At 41.0% G+C, this 26,312-nt stretch overlaps 1 protein-coding gene across 3 annotated transcripts in view; it reads right to left on the bottom strand.

Moving 5' to 3' along the window:
* Nucleotides 1–17,588: 17,588 nt before the first annotated feature.
* Nucleotides 17,589–26,312, bottom strand: part of PRRX1 (paired related homeobox 1) — an 80,937-nt gene continuing 72,213 nt past the window's right edge. For 2 of the 3 annotated variants that reach the window (XM_045452964.1, XM_045452965.1), the window contains one exon: nucleotides 17,589–17,783. In XM_045452964.1, the coding sequence (XP_045308920.1) occupies nucleotides 17,690–17,783 (94 nt within the window). In that variant the 3' untranslated portion in view covers nucleotides 17,589–17,689. Of the gene's footprint in view, nucleotides 17,784–21,762; nucleotides 25,121–26,312 lie in introns of those variants that run through there. The other variant, XM_045452963.1, reaches the window with a different exon arrangement.

Genomic DNA, 26,312 nt, shown 5'->3' on the forward strand with positions numbered 1-26,312 from the left:
ATTTGGAAGCTTTCCTTCCTTTTCTATACTTTTGGAATAGTTTGAGGACAATAGGTATCAACTCTTCTTTCAATATTTGATAGAATTCACCTGTGAAGCTGTCTGGTCCTGGACTTTTGTTTGTTGGGAGTTTTTTTCTTTTTTAAATTACGGATTCATTTGCATTGCTGGTGATCAGTGTGTTCAAATTTTCTATTTCTTCTTGATTCCGTTTTGGAGGTTATATATTTCTAGGAATTTACCCATTTCTTGTAGATTGTCCAATTTGGACATCTACCATTTCATAATATTCTTGCAATCCTTTGTATTTCCGTGGTGTCAATTGTTTTTTTTTTTATTTTGTTTTTAATGTTTATTTATTCTTGAGACAGAGAGAGACAGAGCGTGAACAGGGAGGGGCAGAGAGAGAGGGAGACACAGAATCCAAAACAGGCTCCAGGCTCCGAGCTGTCAGCACAGAACCCAATGCAGGGCTTGAACCCATGGACCGTGAGATCATGACCTGAGCCATAGTCAGACACTCAACCGACTGAGCCACCCAGGCACCTCTCCGTGGTGTCAGTTGTTATTTCTCCTCTTCCATTTCTGATTTTGTTTATTGGATTCTTCTCTTTCTCTCTTTTTCTGGATACTGTAGGTGTAAGGTTAGGTTGTTTCTTTGAGATTCTTCTTGCTTCCTGAGGTACGCCCGTATTGCCCTAAACTTTCCTCTTAGAACAGATTTTGCTGCATCTCAAAGATTTTGGATCATTGTGTTTTCATTTTCATTTACCTCCATCGATGTTTTGATCTCCTCTTTGATTTCTTGGCTTGTTCATTAATTGTTTTGTAGCATGTTATTTAACCTCCATGTATTTTTGTTCTTTCCAAGATTTTTTCTTGTGAATGATTCTTAATATGAGCATAATGCATCACAATTTTCAAAGGATGTCCATACACCCTATCTCGCTTTATTTTCTCATGTTAGTAAAGTATACGTATTAGAAGTTTAGGTCTAAAGACATTTACAAGACTCACTTGGTATCATAAACCTAATAAGCTATGACTCTGGATCTAGAATATAGAACTCTTATTGCTACCAATGTTAAAAAATAGTATAATAATAATAAGAAGAAGATTTTTAAAATCCATTAAACTTAGTGATTACAAAGTCATTGGAGATATTCATGAGTATAGTTTCTGTAGCATAGTGGTAATAAAAGCAGTTTTAAAAGTCTGTAGTATGTCTCACAGTAAGAAAATGGAAAAAGAAAATTAACTTGAGGATTTTGATTGTAAAATGGAGACAGGTAAAAGATCAGGTTGATGGAGTTGCAGGTCAAGAGCCTGTTTTTAGGCCATAAAATATGAGCATATTGACATGTAATAAGAGAGCAAAAAGGCTAGAAAAACTATATCAGCATGGTATAAAGAGTATCTTGCTGAAGAGTTGTTTTGAGAGAAGAGCAAAATAAAGACAAAAAGTGTCTAGAAAGAGAGAATTTTATCTTAATGTCTCTCTTTAAATTGCATTTTTGAAAAAATACCACAGCCGCAGATTTCAAATTAAAAATACATGAAGATGTTCTACAGACGTATCTTCTATTCATTCAACAGATGTTGATTAAGTCTCTGCTCTGTGGTAGACACTGTTTACCCTTGGATTTAACTTCTCGGCAATGACTCTCTGAAGTAGTTGTTTCGATCCCCACTTTTCTGATGGGGAAACTGAGTCTATCAAGTCTGTGATTTTCCTAAGGTCTCCCAGCTAACCCAGGGACAGGCCAGTGTCTCACAGGAGCTCTTTCCAGCACATTAACCCCCCTTGCAGAGGATTTACCACCTACTAGGCCAGTAAGACAGGTAAAGTGGGCAAATACTGGATACCCTGGACACACCCACACGGGGGGCTGTGAGGCTCCTATCCACCTGGAGGCCATCAGAGGAGGCTTCGTAAAATAAAACAGTTTAAAATATCTCTTTGAGATATTTAAGAAGCTATTTCAAATATGCAGCAAATGTTCTATTTTTAACTGCCTTGTTTTTCTGAAATTCTCGCAATGCCTTTGAGAAAGGCGTTGCAGGAAGGAAACTGGTGTTAGCTACTTTGTCCTCTAGTGCAGTTCTTTCTGGAGCCACCATGTGGTATTGTTGTGCAATTAAAATAGCTGCGTCTTCCGGCAACCTGGCCTTCCCTTGCCCAGTTCCAATCTGAGGATCTTCTCTGAATATTACCTGTCAATTCCGTAATAGGTGCTTGTATCCTTTCCCTGACGTAGGGCTTTATAAATGTCTACGTTCTCCACTTTCTCTAGAAGCTGAGGGAAATGGCAGGCCAAATCCATTTGTTCAGACAAAAAGCCACTAGGGCATCTGTTCCCCTGTCACTGTTTCAAAGAAAAAGGACACTTGTCTATCTGTGGGCTGGCCGCCTTTTATCACAGCATCACAGGGGATAGCAGTAGTCAGCCCACACTCTGTTGGAGCGACCCCATGGCCAGGGCATAGGATAGCACCACTCGGATGCACTGGCTTGAGCTGGTTCTTTGATGCTCCGCAGCTCTTCCATCATGAAAGCCACATAAAAGCACATGAAAAATTAGGTCTCACATTGTCACCCCCTAAGGGAAAGCTATCGCTGGGGGAGGGCAGTTCACACTGGCTGGGATTTGTGGAAGGAGAACACTGAGCTTTGGAATTTGCACCGGAAGTCCTGGAATCTCCTTGGAAACCTCTGGAAAGGGTTGGGTCTCAAATTTCCCATCTGTCCTTGAAAGATTATCCTTGTTTTCTACCCATCAGGATCACCATCGTTACTGTTTATTAAATTCTTATTGGCTTTACATTATTTTGCCGTCCGTCTGGATACGCTAAAGGACAATTGCTCAGACACCATCTGAGATTGTGTTGGAAGTGAAACAACACCTCAAATCAAATGGAAAGGGTGTGCTTAAGGCAAATAACCGTACAACCTCTAATACTTTTGTATTGCTGAGGAGTTTTCAAAGTATCTTCTCATGCATTATCTCATTCGATCTCACAGCAACTCTGGAAGGCAGGTATGACGTTCAGTGATTTTCCTCAAGTTACCAAGTGACAAAGGCAAGGTGGAACTCGGGCTTCTGATGCTCAGTACATTGTGTTTCCAGCATGCCTCAGCTACCCAGGCTAAGAGGCAGAATATAACAAACAAATTGTACGCTCAATAAATGGAGTTTGGGACACAAGGCAAGGAAAAGGCATGACAAGGGACAGAGTATTGGGGAAACAAAGGACAGTGAGATTTCACTGATCAAAATATAGTACATGCTTGGAACTCCCTTTTGGTAGAAATCTCATAAAATGGCTGGGTAGGCTGCAGGGAAGTTGATTCCACAACTTAAGAAAATCTCATCAGCTAATGTTTGTCATGATGTCTTTCATTTGAAAATGTGCTTTGCACATGTGAGTGCCTGATAAATGCTACTTGATAATGACAATGAGGACTGATGAACTGAAATCACCTTTGGCACTGAACTTGTCAGCTTTCACATGAGCTGCATGTGATGAGGCACCCTGCATCCCATTACCAGCTTGCTGAGCATTTGAGTCTGTAATAGTCACTTTTAGAACCCACTGTGGTGGGGGTACAAGGACTGGTAACACAAGACCATATACACGCAATGCCAATCATCCCGATGAGAACTGAAAAATTCAGTCAATCATCTAGGGATCTATCCACATGACACCAAACATCTGGATCCCTGAGTGTTTCCAGTTTTCACCAGCTTGGTGCCATGTAGATGCTTACACTGACTCATAGAGGCCAGTAATGCTCCAAGATAAATAAACTTTTACATAGCATGGCGCATTTGGGGCCACAAAAGTGTATTCCATTCATTCCTTCGCTCAGTAAACACATTTGTAAGAGGGAGAACTATGTGTCACCAATCACTGTTCTGGTACAAGGGACCAAACATATACAAAGTCCTCATGATCTAATTCAGGAAGACAGTGATTATAATGCACGGTAATAAAGTCTATCATAAAGACATAAACAAAATGCCAAGAGAACGCAAAGCGGAAATGAGCTATCTCTGCCTAACAGAGCCTGAAAAGCTTCAAAGATGAGGTAGCATTTGAACCAGGCTTTGTGACACGTCAGCAGAGTAGGCGTGGGTGTTCCAGGTGAAAAAGAAAGTCAGGGAGTAGCATATAGGAAGACAAAGACATTCTTAAAAGCACTTTTTAGAAAAAATGAGAAATTAGGAGGGGAGTAGAACTTGAGGTATATTCGCTATACCTTCTCGAGGTCCTGTACATTAGAGGACCAGGTTTCAGTCGGCCTCCACCTACACACCTTCCATGAACCAAGAAGTCCTTGGGAAAGAGAACATACTCACTCAGAGCTCATACCCATGCCCTCCCCACCACCCTACCCTTATCCTTTGCAGACCACAGTCTGCTTTCCCAGGGTCAAAATGCCCCTGTCCAAATGGCCCCCAAACATACTGGAGAGCTTGCAAAGGCCTTTCCCCCAAATCCATCCTTCCAAATGCAGACCACGCGATTGATGAGAGCACCCATGGGCTGAGATGAAGCCAAAGAGGGTGAGCGTGTGGTCAAGCTTGGATGCATGAGCTAGAGTCCACGTGGTATGTATGAGGTCCCTCACTCTGTGGCTGAAGCCGAGTGTCGGCTGTAACCAGGGGCTGGGAGCAGCCACCCCACATGCTTAAGAGTGGAACTCACAAGAGTTCAAGAAATCTAATTTAGAAGGTAGACTGCCAGATTGTTGTAAAGGCAGGATACTCAACGTGGGATAGTACAGCATGTATTATTTAACAGTCTGTTACCTTGTTTTATAACTTTAAATATCTAAATGCCTGTTATATGAACTTCCACTGATAGTCTTGATCTGCATTTTATAAATTTTAGAGACAAGTCTGTATTTTGGGGAAACTGGTTAGAGAAGGAGCTGGAAAGGCTGGGTCCAGACTGTGAAGGGTTTTACATGAAAAGCTTGGCATAGACTTTTCTAAAAATAGATTTGTGAGATGTCAAATGGCTCAAACTTCCCTCTTTCATATCTTCTCCAACTGCTCCTGCTCTCAGAGATGCCTTTCTTTTCCAAGCTACTATTATGATGATTGGCCACAACATAGAGGTTAGCTCTTAATTAGACTATTGAATTGATTAATGAATATCGTCTTAACTCCCCTACCTGACTATTAGCTCTAATGTAAGATAATAAATGTCTAACATTTATTTTTTATCTTCCATGGATGTCTTGCATAATTTTAGGGTGGTGGTTTTTCCAGCAACTACTTAAGGATTCATTGCACAAAGTTGTTGACGAAAAGCAAATTTCAGGGTCACAACTGAGCCATGTTCTGATGCCAACCTTTTCACATTCCTCTATCCTTTTGGGACTGGCTATACAACTTGCAGCACCCAGTGCAAAATGACAGTGTGGGGCCTCTTGTTCAAAAATGAAGAATCCCAGGAAGGAGATAGGGCCAAGCCTGGGGTCCTTCTGAGCATGGGGTCCTGCATGATGGCACAGGTATGCTTCCTTTTCCTCACTTAAGACAAGATGCCTTTCCAACAGGCTTTGTTAGTCAACTCAGTGGAAATGGTCTTTATAACTCTTTCCCAAAGTGTGGTTCAGTGGTAGACAATCTGATTTTAGATGGTGCACAGATGGACATTTGTTTAGTGTAATGGTTATGTACCAATGTGTTATGATATATGTAATAGTTATGCAAATAGGCTTTAGGGAAATACAATTTGCACATCAATCAATAACTTCATGTTTATTATTGTTTGGGACAAGGCTAAGTTAAAAAAATGGATTGAATTAAAGAAAAATATTAAGTAAATAAGAGTACGGATGGTATGCAGATGTTGTAGAAAGCATAAGATGGTATTTACATGATGGAAGTTTGGAAGCCGTGCAAAACTGAATGGTTAAGGTGTCCTAATGCCCTTATCTATTTGGGTAGCATTCTTGGGCCACATCTGACCTTTGATTTTTTGTCCTGGAAGATCCCTTTTTTGTGTTTTCCTACTTGTCTGGTACAAGGTTTTCCAGTTTTGAAAAAGAAAGTCCACTGAATCTGGAGTCTGGTAGTCCCCAGAAATCCCAAGATCCCACAGTCCGTGATGGACCCCTTCACCCTACCCTTTCCTGACTCTATTTTGCAGATGGAGAAGACTCTTTCTTTACTAGGGGCAGAAAACGGAACCACAAAGCTCTTTCTACCAATTTCGAGTTGACTTTCCACCCAAGCTTTTGCTCTTCCCAATTTTAGACCTGTGCATGCAAAATTTTAGCAAAGATCATTCGAGACAACTGCCCGAATTTATACCCTTTAATTACAATACTTTTGTTTTTTCAATTTTTTTGAACATTTATTCATTCTTGAGAGACAGAGCACGAGTGGGGATGGGGTGGAGAGAGACAGAGGGAGACACAGAATCCGAAGCAGCTCCAGGCTCTGAGCTGTCAGCACAGAGCCCGACGCAGGGCTCGAACCACAAACTGTGAGATCATGACCTGAGCCGAAGTCGGACGCTCACCCGACTGAGCCACCCGGGCGCCCCAAATTAAAATACTTTTAAAAGTACAAAATAAAATTCCTAATCTTATTTGATCTTATCAACCTTTCCAGGAAAGTGTTAGTATATCTGTATTGCCAAGTGGCTTGCCCCGGATTGCCCGGAGGGCGAGTCTGTGTAGGAAAGCTTGTATATAGCTCTTCCAGTTTCCAAATGTGTAATATTTCCACCATCCTTTGCTGGGGCACTTAACACCAGAGCTCCAGGATTCCGTTCTAGAATGAGATTCCTTCCTAAATTTATCCAAGGCCAGTGTTCTACATTCCCAACAGGTATTAATCTTAGGGACTTGGGAACAAGAAATCCGAATTCCTAGGAATTCCCAAAGTCATAAGGTATTCTTAAAATACTTCCAACCTTCTTTATCCTCTGTACTCATCATGGACGTCTAAAAGTGCTTGTTTAATAAATATATTTACTATTGCTGATGGATTTATCAATGTTGATTGTTAACAAGTAAGAGATATTAAGTTTGGTTGTACCAGCAAGAACTATGATCCACAGCAGATATTCAAACAGTAGAGAACATTCTTGGGTACTCTTTAAATGAAGTAACATTTGGCTTTTCAAAACAGGATAATGGCAGTACATAGAATCGCATGTCAGTATTATCAGCTGAAGGACTCATTTCGCCTCCCCAACTTGTTATTTCTAGAAACGCTATTCCAAGAATTTGTATCAAACATTCCACGTGATTAGACTTACTGATATTTGTTTTATTTACAGGAACGACTCTGTTCGCAGCACAGAGACCGTGGTCCGACCACAAGCAAGGCTGATCAGACTGTGATCTCTCCTGCGTGCTGCCGCCCTCCTGGTGAAGATGCTGCCTTTGCACTTGCCCTCCACACGTCCCTGCTTCCCGAGATTCCTTCGACTCAGCAACATCTCTGCGTTGCTGATCAAGTTTAAATCTCTCAGGAGATACTACATTTCTCGCCATTTTCTTGATTTCTCAGCCTATTTTCCTTGGGATTCATTTAGAAAAGACGATAAAGGTAAAAGGTACACTGGAAGAAATTTCCAAATGAAACACTACCTGTGCCGGGCAGGGATCCAGGATCGCAAGCGTCTGGGCGGAGCCCTTAGGTCAAATTATTTGTGTTCTGAGAAAGAGAAGGGCAATAATTAAGGTTTTTAAAAGCACTTCCTGTTTTTAAGTAAAGAATGCTTTAAGCCTCATATTAGGTAATAAGCGTTCTACATGGACTTAAAATCCAGTCTTCCCAGGAAGAACTATTATTTAGGAGTTAATTGCTGTTGCTTGTTCAGTCTTTCTGTGGCCGTCAGATTATTGCTGAGTGGGGGCCTCATAAACAAGAAGCTTCCTAGCCTGTCCTCTCCAGACCAAATGGACATGTGTTTCCCATTTCAACATTTCATTGCCCCAACTGAAAACAAATCAGCTGTGTCTTTGGGATCTGAAGGGGAGAAGGTTGGGATTTATTCCTGGACAAGCCTGAGGAAAACATTACCCTAATGGATGAAATATGTTTGTACTAAAGACTTCTTAGAAGTGTTGAACTGATCTTTCCCAACTCAATCTCCTTTTCTTTGAAAAGAGAGAAAATGCAAGAAAGTCCTTCGGTACTCTCCTAGAGCTTTGTCCTCAAAGGAGGAGTAATGGATACAACTTGCTTTGGTTTCGGTAAGCATCAGAAGGAGTGGCCACTGTCTTTGGAGATTATTCACGCACCTTTGACAATGTGGTCCAGAAGTCCCATTCTCTGTTGGCCATACACAGCAATAGAAACCCACTTCCTGTTTTCTAAAGCCAAATTCCTCCTTTGGTTCAGTTTTTCCCAAGAAGGCTCTCCCTGATTTCTCAATACTCAATGTGGTCAGCAAGAAAATTGGTGCTGGAAAAAATATTTGACTTTCTGTGTAGAAAATAATGGTCTCCTAAGACTGCAAGCCCACTGTGGAGGAATTTTGGCTTATTTTATGTTTTGTACCCTGATGGAGCACAGGAAATAGGAAAATAGATTATTTTCCTTGGAAAACCCTGAGTGTGTTTGGTTTAGCAATTGGACAATTTTTAAGAGTTCGAACTGGCCAGCACAATGTGGAGCCATTCTCAAAACGGCATGTCAGGGTCTGAAGCATAATTAGGAAAATTCATCAACACTAACGGCTTTATTCTGAAATCTATGCGATAGGACTGCCCCGCCAGCACAATATGTGGGTATTTTTCTTTTCCGGGTTTCATTTTGCCATAAAAGGCTTGGAAATGCAAAGAAACTGGAGAGATGGCATGCCCCACAGGGTCCCCAAGGACCCGCTAGCTAACCAGAAGCTGGCACCTTGCTTGTTTCAGTGCTAGGCCACTCAAGCAGTGAAAGTATGTCAGAGTGGTATAAAACGTCTATTTAAAATTATCCTGGGGCACCTGACTTTGGCTCAGGTCATCATCTCACAGTTCGTGGGTTCGAGCCCCGCGTTGGGCTCTGTGCTGACAGCTCAGAGCCTGGAGCTTGTTTCAGATTCTGTCTCTCCCTCTCTCTTTGCCCTTCTGTTCACGCTCTGTCTCTGTGTCAAAAATAAATAAACACTAAAAAATTTTTTTAAATAAAAACATAAAAAATAAATTATCCTCATATAGATATCCAAATCAAACTGAAAATGAATTGTAGAAGTCACTCACAACAAGAAACCTCACTCAAGCTGGTAAGCCTCCATCTGGAGATAGCATGAGGGAACTCTTCTTATTTTAGGCAAGAACAAACCTAGGCTCCCAGAACCAACCTGATTGTCTCTTAGCAGAGACAATTTGAGCAGAATCATCAGGGGTCAGTCTGTGGTTTGCCCTAGATTACCTTCTGGCTTTCCTATTCTGTGGTATGATGTCTTTCTTTTTGAGTTTTAATTTTTTTAATTTTTTTTAAATGTTTTGTTTATTTTTGAGACAGAGAGAGACAGAGCATGAGCAGGGGAGGGGAAGAGAGAGAGGGAGACACAGAATCTGAAGCAGGCTCCAGGCTCCAAGCTGTCAGCACAGAGCCCAATGTGGGGCTTGAACCCATGAACTGTAGATCATGACCTGAGCCGAAGTTGGATGCTCAACCAACTGAGCCACCCAGGCGCCCCTTGAGTTTTAATTTTTTAAAGTGAGACTGTAGGTTTTCCTTACAATCATCATTCTGTAATGCAAAACGAGAGTTTATGTGGCAAGATGATTCGCATTCGTGTGAAATGTAAGCATATTATCTCATGCTGAAAATCAGATTCAGTTTGTATTTGGTACCAACATGGTTGCCTTCCAATAGTAGATGGTGCCTAAATTTCAGGAAATTTCAAGGTACGCATACAGATATATTAATCATCAAGAGAAGTATAAATACAAGAATAAGTAATAAAGATTATAATAATGGTTATCATTGCTTATTTGCAGATCCTAGTTCTTGAGGCGTTGAGGACAATTCTGAACATATAATATTCTCAGAAGTGATAGTGGGAACTTTGTTTTGGGTCTGGATGTTCCATCAGTTGATCAACACACACCATGAGTTTAACCATTACTTTGCAGCTCAAGCCATTGATCAACAACAGTTCCTAGATCTCACTTCCTACAAGTCAAACTCTTCACCACAGGGTCGTTCCAGGAGCTTCTGTTTCTGCTACTACATACTTTATTGGTGTCTCTAACTTTTTCTTAGAGTTCTACAGTCAGGCTATTTTTAAATCAACTTTATTGAGGCCATAGTTTACATACAAGAAAATATACTTAGTTTTTGCATGTGGTTTGAAGAGCTTCAACAAACGTGTGCGGTCATGTAACTATCATCCCAGTCAAGATAGAGAGAACAGTGCAATCACCTCAAAAAAGATCCCTTGTAATGTTTGCAGTCAATCCTCCCAATTCCATCCCCAGGCAACCTACTGAATTTATACTCCTCCAGATTGGATTTGTCTTTTCTAGAGTCTCACGTAATGGAAGCAAACATAGACACTCTTTTATCTGTATCTTCTTGCAGTCAACATGTTTTTGAGATTCATTCGTGTTGTAGCATGAATCAGTAGTCTGGCCTTCTCCCTGTCAAGTAGTATTTGATTGTATATATATACCACACGTATGTTTATTCATTCACCTGTTGTGGGCATGTAGGTGGTTTCCACTGGGGCTATTATGAATCAAATGGCTATAAACATTTGGGTATAAGTTTTTACATAGCTAAATGTTTTCATTTCTCTTGGATGAAAACCTAGGAGTGGGGGGCGCCTGGGTGGCTCAGTCGGTTAAGCGGCCGACTTCGGCTCAGGTCATGATCTCGCGGTCCGTGAGTTCGAGCCCCGCGTCAGGCTCTATGCTTACAGCTCAGAGCCTGGAGCCTGTTTCAGATTCTGTGTCTCCCTCTCTCTGACCCTCCCCCGTTCATGCGCTGTCTCTCTGTCTCAAAAATAAATAAACGTTAAAAAAAAATAATTTTAAAAAAGAAAACCTAGGAGTGGAATTTCTTGGTCACATGGTACTGTATTTTCAGCTTGATAAGAAACTAACACAATGTTCTACAAAAGGATTATATCATTTTTCATGTCCACCAGCAATGTATAAGATTTGCCCTACAACCCCACCAACAGTTGGTATTGACAATCTCTTTCGTTGTAGCCATTCTAGGGGGTAGGTAGTGGAAACCACACCAGTGAAAGACATTGCTTTACATAGATTTTGTTCTGTTGGAACTAGAAGTCCACTAACTGGTTATCTAAAATATATAAACAATGAGGACCATTTTGAAATGAATTCTGTGCTTGAAGTCCATGAGCTATTCTTTCAAGTTTTGGGTCATTTGAGATTTTGACAAGCTTACATTTTTTTTTACCTTCATACAAGTAACCGATTAAATGATTAAGCAAAAATGGACCTAGTCCCAAGTTCTGAGATAAGCTAATAAAGACAGATAACCTTTGGATATGGTTTCTCAGCCAGTCAAAAATCATATCCAATTGCACTCTGTCATTATCTATCTCATTTTTCTCTGTTTGTTGTTGTTGTTGTTGTTGTTGACAAATGAGAAACTTACTAAAAAAAATCCTCTTGGGCATCTTCAACTTTGTAGCTACCAGTCTGAGGATAAAGCCATCAAGTAAAAGAGTATGGAATCCCTACCATACTAAGTTTCTTAATTTGGGGGCACCTGGGTGGCTAAGTCGGTTAAGCATACAGCTCTTGATTTAGTTCAGGTCCTGATCCCATGGTTTGTGGGTTCAAGCCCTGCATTGGGCTCTGTGCTGTCAGCTTGAGATTCTCTCTCTCTCTCTCTCTCTCTATCTCTCAAAATAAATAAACTTTAAAAATCTTTAAAAAAAGCTTTCTTAATTTTTAAAAGGTCTTCAAAAAGGAAAGTGACAAGTACTTTAGAATATCCTAACCTACCAGTTTACTAATCCTGCCCATTTAAAAGAGCATAATCAACACATCCTATCCTCTTGTCATATTCACTTTTATCTTTTTCTAGAAAAGCATCCATTTACTAGTTTTCTGGGAAACAAACAAAACAAGACAATACATTTTAGCAGGGGGCTTGGATTGACCTAAAGACCAAATGCAAACATTACTTAATAAATCAAGCTGGATTCACTTTTTAAAAGGATCCTTAAGGAAGTTAGTACTGTTAGAATACACAGCACATTTTCCAGGAAAAATGGAAGGGCACATTTCCACACCATAATATCCCGTACAGTTACGGATGATAACATCTTAGTAAGTGAGGGTCACATCAGCCTTCAGGAAACCTAACTGCTTTGCTTCCTTGGTCCTATATAGGCCAAAGCAGGCCTGAGCATAGACCAGACTGAACATATGCCTGAGATTATCAAACTGATTATTATACAATGTCCTATATTATTATTAGGTACAGTTCCACATAGTACGTTCAGAAATCTCCCTCAGCCTCCATAGGTCACCATGAGTTCAGTCCAGGTATGTTCCAAAACTCAATAGAGTGGGATAAAGACAAGGGTCAATTACTGTGATGTCTCCAACAGCCAGACCAGCATCATCATAGACTGCCTGTAGGGCTTCTTCCCTACACACACACAGGGAGAATATCTGTTATCTCCCTTCCTTAAAACTTTGTAATATCTTCCTGGACATATGCTTCTGGAATACCTTCTGCTGTCTATGACTTTCAGATATGGCCTATCATGTTTTCCCATCATATTTCTTTAGTTAATGCTATGATGTTTAACCAATTTATAATGAAAAGGTGGTCTATATAATGAGTTCTTTGATATTTAAAAATTATTTTATATTGTCAATATTCATAAAAATCAAGCTCATTAGTTGTCTTGTTCAGCTCTTCTGTATGCTTCCTAATTTTTAATCTGCTTTGTCATTGGCTGAGAAAAGTACGTTAGAATTTCCAACTGTGATTGTGGATTTTTAAATTTTTTTGTAATTCTGTCATTTTATGTTCTATAAATTTTAAGGTTATGTCATTAAATGTTTAGTGTTCTTTCAAATTGTTACGGCTTCGTGTTGAATTGTTCTTTTTGTCATTATGTAATGATGCTCCCTATCCCTAATGGTGCTTTGCCTTGACGTCTACGTTATCTCTCATTCATATGGAAAGACTAGGTTTCTTTGGTCTAATACTCATCTGATTTATATTCTCTTCAAAATCCCATCCTTGTGTTTTATGCATCTCCTGTCAATAGCATATACTCGCAGGCTATTTAATGCCATCTGACCACCAGCAATTTATTTCATATTGGCGTGAGATGGGGGAAAGAGGTGTATTCTTTCCTTGGGAGGATGGGGACTGAGTTAGGTACCCAGTGAGAGAGACTGCAGGGTGTGTGGGAGCCAGCCCCAGACTTCAGTTTTTCGAGGCTGAAAGAAGGACATGTCACAATCATTCCCAGGTCCCCATGGTGACTGCTTTTTCCCTCACTGACCCAAAAACAGTTGACTCCAAGAAGACTCTCCAAAAACTCGCTTGGAGCCAGGAAGGCAGAGGTTGGGAGTGAGGAGAAAGAGGGAGGGCCATCCAGGCTGAGGGCAGTTCTCTAGCAGGCTGGCATCTGACACTCCATCCCTGAGGAGAAGGGGCATCGCACAGACAAGAACACTAGGGAGACGGAACTGAACTAAAACACTTACAGGGCCTTGTCTACCCTCAGAAATGATCTCTGTGCTCTAGGGCTTTGTGTCTGAGCTCTTCTGTGTCACTAAAGAGAAAAAAGGAATTCATTGAAACTCTGTAGTCACTGTTCTGTAGAATTGCCATTGGGGTAGGGGAGAGGGCGTCTCAACTTCTGAGCGCCATTTTGGTATCCCAGGCAAAACACACACACACACACACACACACACACACACACACCCTCAATTTTTAAAAAGCTTTTATTTAAATTGCAGTTAGTTAACATACAGTGTAACATTTCAGGTGTACAATATAATAGTTTCAGGTGTGCAATAGACTGATTCAACTCTTGCATACGACATCCAGTGCTCAGCATAGCAAGTGCCCTCCTTTATCCCCATCACCCATTTAACCCATCCCCCCACCCCCCACCTTTGGTAACCATCAGTTTGTTCTCTATGGTTAGGAGCCTGTTTCTTGGTTTGCCTCCTTCTTTCTTTGCTCATTTGTTTTGTTTCTTAAATTCCACATATGAGTGAAATCGTATGGTATTTGTCTTTCTCTGACTGACTTACCTCACTTAGCATAATACTCTCTAGCTCTATCAATGTCCCTGCAAATGGCAAGATTTCATTCTTTCTCATGGCTGAGTAGTATTCCATTATATATATATATATATATATATATATATATATATACACATATATAAATAATAAGCAAGTATATATGTATATATGTATATATGTATATGAATATATATAATATAATATTATAATATAATATATATAATATTATATATTACATATATTATATATAATAAGCAAGTACATATGTATATGTGTATACGAATATATAATATATAATATATATTATATATTACATATTATATATATTATATATATAATAAGCAAGTATATATATGTATATGTGTATATATACACCCATATAAATTTACACACACACGTACATATACCACATCTTCTCCATCAATTCATCACCTGAAGGACACCACTGGGCTGTTTCCATAATTTGACTATTGTAGACAACATTGCTATAAACATCAGGGTACATAGGGTACCTGTATCCCTTTGAGTTAGTATTTTTGTATTCTTTGAGTGCAATTGCTGGATCATAGGGTAGTTTTATTTCTAACTTTTTGAGGAACCTCCATACTATTTTCCACAGTGGCTGCACCACTTTGCATTACCATCAACAGTGCAAGAGGGTTCTCCTTTCTCCACATCCTCACCAACACCTGTTATTCCTTGTGTTGTTGATTTCAGCCATTCTGACAGGTACGAAGTGATATCTCATTATAGTTTTGATTTGCATTTCCCTAATGATCAGTGATGTTGAGCACATTTCATGTGTCTGTCTGGATGTCTTCTTTGGAGAAATGTCTGCTCATGTCCTCTGTCCATTTTTAATTGGATTGTTCATTTTTGGGGTGTTGAGTTGTGTAAGTTCTTTATAGATTTTGGATACTAACCCTTCATCAGATATGTCATTTGCAAATATCTCCTCCCATTCTGAAGGCTGATTGTTTCCTTTGCTCTGCAGAAGCTTTTTATTTTGATATAGTCTCAATAGTTTAATTTTGATTTTGTTTCTTTTGCCTCAGGAGACATGTCTAGAAAGAAGTCAATGTCAAAGAAATTACTGCCTGTAAAAACACCTCAATTTTAAGAGTAGCTAGGCAACAGGAAAACCATCTTGTGTATACTTGTGGGAAGAACAGTGAGGTCGCCCATATTCTATGCAATATGTTCCCTCTTTTCCTTTCTACATTTTTCCTCCTCCTCTTGCTGCCACACTTCCCTCATCTTTAAATTCCTTCTGCTTTCATGCCACACAGAAAGCCTGGGCTTCCTGACCTTTTCAGGACTCTTTTCGCTGTTTCTGAGTTGCCCCTCGATAACATAGAAGGGAAAGGAAATCCACAAGGGGATTCCAGTAGGATGCTAATGCTTTATGTATGTTGTCTTAGTTTGTGAGGTAGGTATCATTGTACAAAAGAAGAAAAAAGACACAGAGGGGATAAGCAACTTCCCAAGATCACACTGCAAATAAGTAACCAGGCAGGGACCGGAAACAAGGTCTGTGTTGTCTCATTACATCCCGTTATCCCCTCAAATTCCCCTCTGTAGAGTTCTCCTCAATGTTTGCAATTCTGCAACAGGATTCTCAGACCCTACACACATACCTCTCTTTTCCCCCATTCCACGTATCAAAACTATGTTCTATTCTTTCAAGATCATGCAGGAATGACGATGGCTAATAATAACTTCAAGGTATGGGTCACCTGATAGAGACCAGATAATGGATCCTGGAAACTCATATTCTGAAAGCACAAATTTAGGTACAATAGTAAACTGAGGGAGATGTTTTTGGCAGAAATCTTTCAGAGCCATTGACTCTTCAATGCCTAGAAGTTTGATTGGGTGAGTTAAGATATATGCAGGATTTTTTTTTTTTTTTTGTCTTCTAAAAAATATAACATTCTTCCTCCCCACTTGGCTACAGCAAAGTCTAGAATTACACAAACACACCCACCTCAGTCTCCCATCTTCTCCTGCCGAGGAGGTAAGATATACATGCCCATTCTTTTCTCTCCACATTTAACAAATTTTGAAACATGATATGCACAGAAAAGTACAGAGATCAACATCATGAACATGTTGTACTTACCACACAGCTTTTGTTAAACTTTAAGACTTGTCATATTGGCTTCTCGTATTTTTTATAAGATATTTCAGATGTGTTTGAAGGACCCAGTGTATCTCTCTACCTCCTTACTCAGAAATTGCTTTTCTGAAATTATTATTCTGAAATTGTTTTTCACTCTTACGCGTCTTTTTACATTTTTGCCACTTACATTTGTGTTTACAAACAATACATGATTTTAGTGTGCATTTTTAAGCTTCATGGAAATATGGTCATACAGCTTTCTGCAACTTATTTTTCCCCTCAGAGTTATGTTTCTGAGAAGGATCCAAGTGGATATGTGTAGCCATGGTTCATTCATTTTTTATTTCTGAATAGTATTTCATTATATGAACATATCACAGTTTATTTATTCTCCCGTTGATGGACATTTCATTTGTTTCTAAAATTTTGTTATGACAAGCCATTCTGCAATGAACATTTTCATTCATGTCTTCCTGTACACATGGGTGAGTTTCTCTAGCTGTCTGGTTTTGCCAGCCTTGATTTACCTCTTCTTAACTGAGTGACACTAAGCAAATAAATATATGACTCTAAGAAGTAGTTTTCAGATGCCTTCAATTTGTAGATGACCTGGCTATCTTCCTTTCAGGAATGCTCCTTTTTTATAACTAGAATAACATTTTCTAGGAAGTCCAGAGCGTCAGGCGTTAATTTTTTGACAGTGTTATTTCATGTATTCATTTACTATTACATTATTTACAATTACTTTATTAGGGGTAATCCAAAAGGCACAAGATGCTATATAAGTATATAATATTTATATATATAATATTATATTATATATATTATATATTATTACATATATAATAATATAATATAATATAATACAATATAATATATAATATTATATAGTATTATATTATATTATATTATATTATATTATATTATATTTAAATGTCCAGGGTGGGAGAATTAGAGTGTGTGGTCATTGAGAGCCATGTCTATGAGTTACAACAAGCATCTTGAAATGCAGGTAGTACGGGAGAAAGGAAGGAAAGAAGGATGAAAGGAAGGAGGGAAGAAGGGAAGGAAGCACTGAAGGAAGGAAGGAAGGAAGGAAGGAAGGATGGGCTGAAGGAAGGGAGGGAGGGCGGGAGGGGGAGAGGAAGGAAGGGAACAAAGGAGACTAAGAGAGAAGAGAGAGGAAGGAGGTGTATTAGTTAGGTTGAGCTAGGTTGTGGTAACAAATAGGCCTGGTTGTATAATGATTAAACATGATAGAACTTTATTTTTCTGTCATATAACACGCCAAGATGGTTCCTGGTCAGCAAGGTTGCAGCTCTGTTTCCTGCAGTCACTTTTCAGGATCCCAGGTTCTGCTGCTTTACCATCTTTAAAACATGGCTTCCGAAGTTGAAGTCCCCTGGGGGCCAAATGCTGCGGTAGTGCCTAGAACTAGAGATGGGGACAAGAGGAGATGTGTTGGTGCCCGATACAGGCAGACACCCTGGTCCGGATGCACAGTACGCCTCCACCTGCAGGATACAGTGACTGGATCATGGCTGTGCACAGAACAATTCAGGACCCTGGAATACACCCTCAGGATTTTTGTAACAGGAGCTTGTTTCTCTGATCTTTTCTCCAAAGTGAAATGGAAGGATGGTAGCCTGCTACGTGGAGAAAACTTGCCTGTGGAGATGGGAGGCAGACAGAGAGTTCTGACAATGTCAAGTCTCAGTTCTAGTGCCCGAGGTTCTCAGAGCTACCCTAGTTCCTATAGCCCCTCCTTTTGTTCTTTGACCACCCCTACCCATCTAATAAATCCCCTAATGAAACCATCTCAGCCTAATTGGAGTTGAGTTTCTGCCACTTGCAACTGAAAGGTACTTGACGATATAGAAACTGATAAGTAAGTGGCGCATTATCTATTACAGGCCTTGAAATCTAGACGCAGATGACCAGAGGCACTTCACGGAACAGGGAGGATCTCTACCCAATCCCAAACCTCCCAGACCCCCAAGGGTCAGACAATAGTAAACTCGTTTTTCAAGCAGAGTCGGGAGGTTTGAGACAAGGTGGAAGATATAAGGGCTTAGAAGTATAGGGCAGAGAAATGACTGGAAATGTTCTTTCTCGGCCCCTTCCCCAACCTCTCTGCTGTCCCTTCTCCCCATAAGCCTGAAGCAATGTGTCAAGCTCCCCCCCCACCCCCCCACCCCCCATTCACCGCAAAGCATCATATATGGAGATGCTGCTAAGGATGAAGGGCTGAGTAACTGTCCAAAACTCTTCTGCCACCCTGTCTCAAGGGAGAGGACTAAAGGAGGCTTTCAAACTGAGGTCTTGGGTGAGCAGAGCTCTGTCCTGTTTCTAAGAGGGAAAAACAAAGTGAGGCCAGAAGGGATTCACATTCAAGAATTACATCTCAACAAGATTTCTGGCATGGGTTTCTGTTTCATGGAATCTCCAGAAAGTGACACAAAAGACAGAGCTTTAAAAAAGGTGTATGGCACCCATCCACTGGGGACACTAGAGCAGCGTCTGGGCCCCGGGGACAAATGAAAGTCCGCGTGTTCACATCCATAAATTTGTTGTAAATCAACCTAACAAACCGTTCAACAAATTCTGTTCTACCCTCCTATTTTAATGAACATACTTTCGCAGTGACCCGGAAATTCAAGCTGTATGTAGAATTCTCAAACTATTTGGAGTTCCTTTCCAGAACACGGCAGTGTGGGGACGCTCTGACTCTCGAAAGCCAGCCTGTGGCCTGTCCACTTCTCTTTTCCCATCCACCCACCCAGCACCAAAAGCAGACCTGCACATACAAAGGGGGGCAACTGCATTATGCATATCCCAGATTCATCTGCGCATCCTGACCCACACAAACATTGGTTCACGGGGGCCTGAAAATGGGCTCAGATGATTGAGCCCTAAATCCCAAGTGCCTGAAGGATGGTCTGCAATAAGGAGTGCAGGTTCCAGATGGGCACGTCCAGTTGGCCCTGCAGACTCGTTGCCCAGGAGAGGGGCACAGTCAGAAGAGTGCTCATGGATGCCAGGACAAACTGTGCGGATCTTGCCTGATCTAGGGACTTGGGCCTTCTTCCAGGATCTGGGATCTCAGGAGCTGCTTGGGTTCCAGCAATACTTTGGGTTCAGTGAGCAGCCCTCGGGGGCTTTAAATAAAATCCCTTGTAATTTGAACCGGGTGGTAGGTCTCTGCCACCTGAAGCTGAAAGAATCCTTACTAATAAATTTTCAGTGCCAGAATGTCTCAAGCAAGGGGCCTATAAGCCGCTGTTTCTGGTTTTTCTGAAATGCTTATTCTTACCCTGACTTGTCAAAAGGCACCTTCTTCCTCCGGCACCGTGGTAAACTGTACTCTAGAAAATCATACAGCCAGTGGCCTTTCCTACATCCCCGATTAAGCTGGTCTGCTCTACAGCATTTGAGCATATTGAACATTCCCTTCTCTTTGACAATTCCTCTTTTTTCAACTCTGGGATAACAAACAAGCTAATCTTCCCCTATTTCTCAAACAGCTCCTTGTAAATTGTCTTCCATAGCCTTCTCTCCAACTGTAGATGTTCTGCAAAGTATAAGCTTCCTCCCTGGGTTGAAACTACAGTTGGTCTTTGAATAACCTAAGGGTGAGGGGCGCCAACCCCCGGTACAATAAAAAATCCATGTATAACTTTTGACTCCCCCAGAACTTAACTACTAATAGCCTACTCTTGACCAGAAGCCTGACCAGTAACACAAAAAGCCTATTGACACAAATTTTGGATATGTATTATATGCTGTATCTTTACAATAAAGCCAGCTAGAGAAAGGAAAACGTTGTTAAGAAAGTCATAAGGAAGAATAAACACATTTACAACACTGGACTATCAAAAAATCCACATATCAGCGGTCCCACGCAATTCAAACACGGGTTGTACAAGCGTCCACTAGACTTCCAAAGGCCATTTATCAGAAGCATGATTTGAGCATGGTGACGATGCTCTCTCTTCTCGAAGAACTCATTCGCTCTGGTACCTCATGGTGTCACCTCCTTAGAGATGAATCCCAAAGTTCTATCTCCATTCGTGACCTTGCCTTCAAGCCCTACTTGCATATCTTCACTTACTGGACACCGACATTTTGGTTTTCAAGTTCAGTCACACGCTTAAAACTGCAGTTATTGTCCTCTGTCACTGGGTCTCTCCTGTTTCTCTTGGGTTGTCAGTTTTGTCCACCGAGGGATTCATTGTCCTGGTTCCCAGGTGTCAAACCAGTATCATCTTGGACTCTAACCTCTCTTTCCTGCCACAAGATCCTACTGATTCTTTCTTTGCAAGACGTGTCCTATTCAACCTTTGCTTTTTGGCTCCACCCCCCGCCCCCCCCCATCCCAGCTGTTTTTCTGCTTCTCGTTCCTGTTCTGCTCTGGAATAGCTTCATTCTTTGGCCACAATGATCCTGCTAAAGTTGTATTTTTTTGCATGACCTCCTTTTTTTTTTTTTTTTTTTTTTTTTTTCCTGCTTGATAACTTCCAGTGGGTTTCTATGGCCTGAGCAAAATTCCAAACGCCTCTGCCCTGACACACGATACTTTGCAAGATGAAGACTCGGTTTCAATCTCCAGCGTTTTCTTCCATTCAGCTTCACAACAAACCCTCCGTTCCATCTGGGCCCATCTTGCCATGGTCCCTGAACACAGATTCCTCCTTTCTGTGTCCCCGTCTTCATCCCATCTCTACTCCCGGGCTTGAAAGGCCAACAACATCTCCTCTCCTCTCAGCATTCACTGATGAAACAAGCCAGGTCCTCCGAGAAACCCTCAGCCACTTGAGCTCGCTGTTTTGTTTTGTTTTTTCTCCCTCTCCTGGACTCCCGTCTACACTATTTGTTTGTTTGACACAGGCGCTTACTGTCTTGAACTGTTGCATACCTTGGTTCATGGTTAATTTGTATGAAAACAGAACCCATGTCTCCCAATTTGGTTTTCTAGTTCCCTCCCAGGCCCATTCACCCAGCACGAAACCCAGTAAGCAGCTGCCTAAGAAGTTTTGCCCTGTTGCTTCTGTACTCTAAAATGAAAGTCTGTGCTTTGTATTTCGTCTGTTTTGTCATCCATTAGCTGGTATTGTGGGCGCTAAAGTGGTGGGTAAAAAATAAGTGAACTCCCATAAAAGTTCCACTTTACATGTACCCATTATACCGATAAAGGCCCCCTGTCCCTCCTACCATTGTCCTTGCTTTAGAGGAATAGATTCTTTTCCTTTTTGAGGAAACACTATCACACTCCAATAAAAGTTCTCTCCTACAAATCCCTCTTACCTTCACTCTTTCCTGCATGTAATCTTAGGTCCCAGCAGATGTATTTTTGAAATTCGAAGAGAAAACAATCAGCAGACTCAAATGTACGTAACAAAAGACGACACAGTAGTATCCTTCTTCTTTTTATTGAAAAGGAATCATTTCTAGTCTAGCGCAAACAATGTATATTTTACATCATAAAGCAAGATATAATTTACATATTACATTTCTTATGAGATCTTTATACCCTAAGTGTCATTCCCTTTTTTTTATTCAATCACCTTCTCTGGTTAATTTTAACCTGCCAGGTATCCTACAACTCAGCATCTCGTTTGGGGAGGGATTGGGGACACAGATAGTTGGTACGTATTATCTGCACCTGGGTATAATGATGGCAAGGAACAGGGGTATGTATGCCTTGGGACTTTGTGGTCCCGAGACCCTCTCTTGAGACCTGGCTTGAGAGCCAAAAGGCTACTCCTCTAAATCAGATATCCAACTTCTACCTTAAAAAAAATCAATAATAAATGAACAATACTGAGTGCTTGTCCCATGTGTATGCTTCTTGATCAGGTGCTTGAATAACAGATGCTTTCATTATCAATGAAAGCTCCTCTGGCTGATCTCGGATATTCTCGGATATTCTCAGACATCGTTAATCTCGGACATTCTCAGACATCGCTTCCCAGGCTCTAGTAGTAAAACTGCCCAGTTTCACAGAGCATTTGGGTTTGGGGTTTGGGGTTTTCTGCGCACCGCTGAAAACGGGTGTCAGGATGAAAGCTTCAAATGACTTTGTGTCACAGGACCTTCTATCCCTTTACACCCTCTTCGAAGACTCCCCCATCCAGCAACATCTTGTCGTGTGTGATTTCTGTTCCCTGCACTATCACCCAAACGCACTTGTGGCTCTTCTCCCCAAAGTCCAAACTCCAAGAGTTCGCCAATGTCTCGGATTGTACTCGGATTTCACAAAGAATGTTTTAATCTGTTGGACCACACCGTTCCTTTGAATCTTGAGAATCCACAGCAGCTAGCGGGACAGAAGACTTCACCGAGGGACTCTTTAGGAAGCAAGTCATATGCGGTGTTCAGCCAGCCTACATAAAACAGCTGTTTAATGGTTGTATTCAAAGAAGAGGGGATCAGTTGGTGAAAGCAAAATGCATAAGATGGGCTTCCTTCTCGTGGTGAAAAGAAGTACAGAAGCAACATTCAAAATATGTTTTCAGATCGGTGGCTGTTTGGCTGAAAAAACTACCGCCATTCACTCAAGGTGCCAGGCGGAAGGGGTAGCAAATGTGTGAGGAAAGTGCATCTTAGTCCTTGCCTGTCATTCAGAGTTGGCATATTTGGCCAAAGCCAATCTAAAGCTTTTTAATTACTGACAACTAAGATCACTGGAACCAACCTGGTCAGGAATCAAAATAGGTCGAGAATAGGTCTGTTCTGTGCATCTTACATTATTCTTTGGTCAAGTGATGTGATTTTTGAGAGGTCTGGAAGTATAAACCTATTTCTCGTTTCCAAATACGAGGCTGTAAGTATTTACAGCAAGGTAGCATTTCCTTGCTAGGAAACAAGGCTTCCAGGTACCATATCTTTCCATTAACGTTGTGTACGTTTATAGTCTCTTTCCTCCCATGGCTACAAAGTGCTGCACAAAGAGAAAGTACAGGAAAGAATGAAGGAGCAAACGAAAGGAGCCTCACAACACCCCTGTGAGGTAGGTAAGTATTGTTAAACCCATTTTTACAAAAAAGGTAAACTGAGGCACAGCACGGTGGTGTAGTTTGGTCTAGTCCACCTGACAAGTTACCAAAGCACAGCTGGAGACGAAAAGAAAGAAACAGAGACAGGTCAGTCCTGGCTCGCAGCCCTAGGCACTAAACTTTATTTCAAAATACTGTATTAGAAAGAGAATGGCCCACAGTTGCCTTTTCCATTTTTGGAACTTAGACAAGCCTTTAAGTATCCCATTTAAACATGGTCTTTCAGATTCCTGTCGAGTGGAGAAGCAGAAAAGTACATGGCTTTCCATCCTCTGAGTGTAATTCCCATGAGGTGTACCAGGATCTATCCCCATTCCACCGGAGCTCAGACTCCAAACTCAAGAACACTGTCAGAGCCTCAAATAGGTTCTGATTTATTTGAAGCCCAAATGTGAAAATGAGACCTGTTCTCAAACAGATGCCCTATCAGTTGCTCTGTGGCCTTGATGAGAATTGTGTGTAGAGAAAGAAAGGAAACAAGATCCCTAAAAACATCTCATCACTGTAGAGATAAGGACAGTGGTGACGGCGTGAAACTTGCTTTTTGTAGTGTTTGAGTTTGCAAACTCAAGCTTGCAAGAATATTTTATATATATATATATATAAAATATATAAATATATACAGTATATATATATAAGTGTGCATCTGACTACCCTTAAGGCACTAAAGAGATGTAGGCCATGCCTTTCACAACTCAGTCTCTGTTTTCCTAGAGAAATTTCTCTCCCTCTCTCAAGCGAAATATATTTCTTTTAACAAATAGCCCGTGACAGCAAATCATTCAGAAACAACAAATATCTTTAACTTAATGTGGCTGACTGCTCAGATGGGGGTGAGGGGCGGTGGTGATGGTGCTATTATCATCTACAGCTTAGAGCTTAAATCTATAGCTTATAGTAAGTAGAGCTTAGATCTACAGCTTAGAGCTTAGAACTAGCCAGACACAGCCAATCGCGTTGGATCTGACAAGCCAGTGGCCAGATGTGGTTAACAGTAGCTGATGGAAAAGCCGTACCGTGACCAACAGAGATGGAGACAACGAGAAAGGAAATCGTATCTGGCACAGGTTCTGCAGAAAGACTTTGGCTTTCCAGAAGTTTCTAGAGCTTCTATACAGAGAACTGGGAAGAAGGAAAGGGTAAGGCACTGAAGTTCAAACAGGTCACTGAGGAGACTATAGACAATGATTCTGAATATATATACGATTTCTTTGGCTGCTGTAGGTTTTTTTTTTTTAAACCCATACAATCATGGGGGTGGGTGGGCTGAACCTAACTGAAGAAGCTTGGAGTATATTAAAGCAAAGCGCATGAATAGAAGGAAAAACAAAATTAACACACACAGAAACAAGTGGTGGTGGGATCCCAGAGGGAGGAGAAACATTGGTTAACTAATTTTCATTTTGCTCCTCTCCTGCTTTTCTCTGCCATGGTCCCAATATTTTAGTTCAGGTTTTTGGTTTGTTTGTTTTTATTGATTTTTTTTTTTTCCAGCAGATGAAGAAATGACAGAGCAGGATAGGTGTCTTATGGTTTTTGATTTCTTCTTAGGCCTGCTTAATTATTTTTTTTTTTCCTCAGTTGACTGTTGGCACCTGGTTCCTCTGTAAACTATATTCCTTGGCCTTCAGTCTCAGGTTGGCAATGCTGTTGGCCATGTTGATGCCCTGTGCAGGGCTATTGTTGGCACATGTGGCAGAGTAAGTGGCCATGGCGCTGTAGGGACAAAGGAGAGAGCAGGGAGAATAACAGGCATTAGTTTCACGAAGCCGCAAGTCTGTGCCCCAGATGGATGCAATTCTCAGCACGGGGCAGGTGGGGGCAGGTGGGTCGGATGAATGACCTCTGAGGTCCCTTACTTACAGCCCCAGATCTCATTGGTCTAAGGCACTTGGGAAAGTGTTTGGAAGGGCAGGGGAGAGTGGGGAGTGTGAAACAGGGCAGGGAGAGGTATCTGCTGTGTTGGACACGGTGAGTAATCATTTATTTCTGGGGTGAGAGAAGAAAGCTGCTTATGTTGAATAGCAGGTGTTTCGTCAGCCGACTAATTGAAACAGTATTGAATCTCTCTTCCTGCTTACATCGCCAGCCTGGGTGAGCGGCGAGCCAGAGAAGCAGGCATTTGAAAAGGAACTAAAGGGCATTTTGTCCTCTTCGCTCTGAGTAGCGGCCTTTAATTCTAACACATTTTAGGTAATCAATGAATACCATATTAAATAGTGTACTTGAGAACCAGTTCAGTAGCCCATTCTTGATTGGTGAGTGGCGCTAAGTATAGCCAAATCAAGAGCTTCTTATCCCGACTGGGCTTGACTTTATAGCTTCTTCTCAAAAGTACATGAGAAGCTCACGATGTCTTCTGGGTCAGTTATTTGGGAAATGTTGAAATCCCCTAGATACACCAGCAGAGGTTCCAGCCGGTTTCAGGATCCCTGACCTCAGAGGTAACGATTTCCCTCTGTCCTTATTCTGGAGAAAAACCTGAGGTTGTTTCACATTGTCAGAGATTGTAATTAAAAACCTAGAAATATAACTAGACAGAAATGTGCACTTGGGGTTGTTTTTTTTTTTTTTTTTTTGCTAATTGCATCCATGAATTTCTTTTAAAGGAAAAAGCAGTGCTTTCTTAGCCTTGAATGTAAATTATTCATTACTGTGTACTAAACAGTTAAAAGGGAGCTCATGTTAATTAAATGAAAATGTTTCTAGTTGTTTCTAAGATTAGCAAAATCCTTTTCAACTGAGGCCTGAAATGAGATAGACTTATAAATGGAATGACATGTGCTTTGCTGTTGCCTGCATTCCAGTGCAATTTTATCGGCCACACAGGAGTTTGTGGCTCTGGGGATCAAGTGACAGACCAGAAAGAGAGAAAAAGTAAAGCTACTCTACAAATAGAAAGACTGTA

Source organism: Leopardus geoffroyi, chromosome C3 (assembly GCF_018350155.1).
Source record: "Leopardus geoffroyi isolate Oge1 chromosome C3, O.geoffroyi_Oge1_pat1.0, whole genome shotgun sequence".
NCBI classification, from domain to species: Eukaryota; Metazoa; Chordata; class Mammalia; order Carnivora; family Felidae; genus Leopardus; species Leopardus geoffroyi.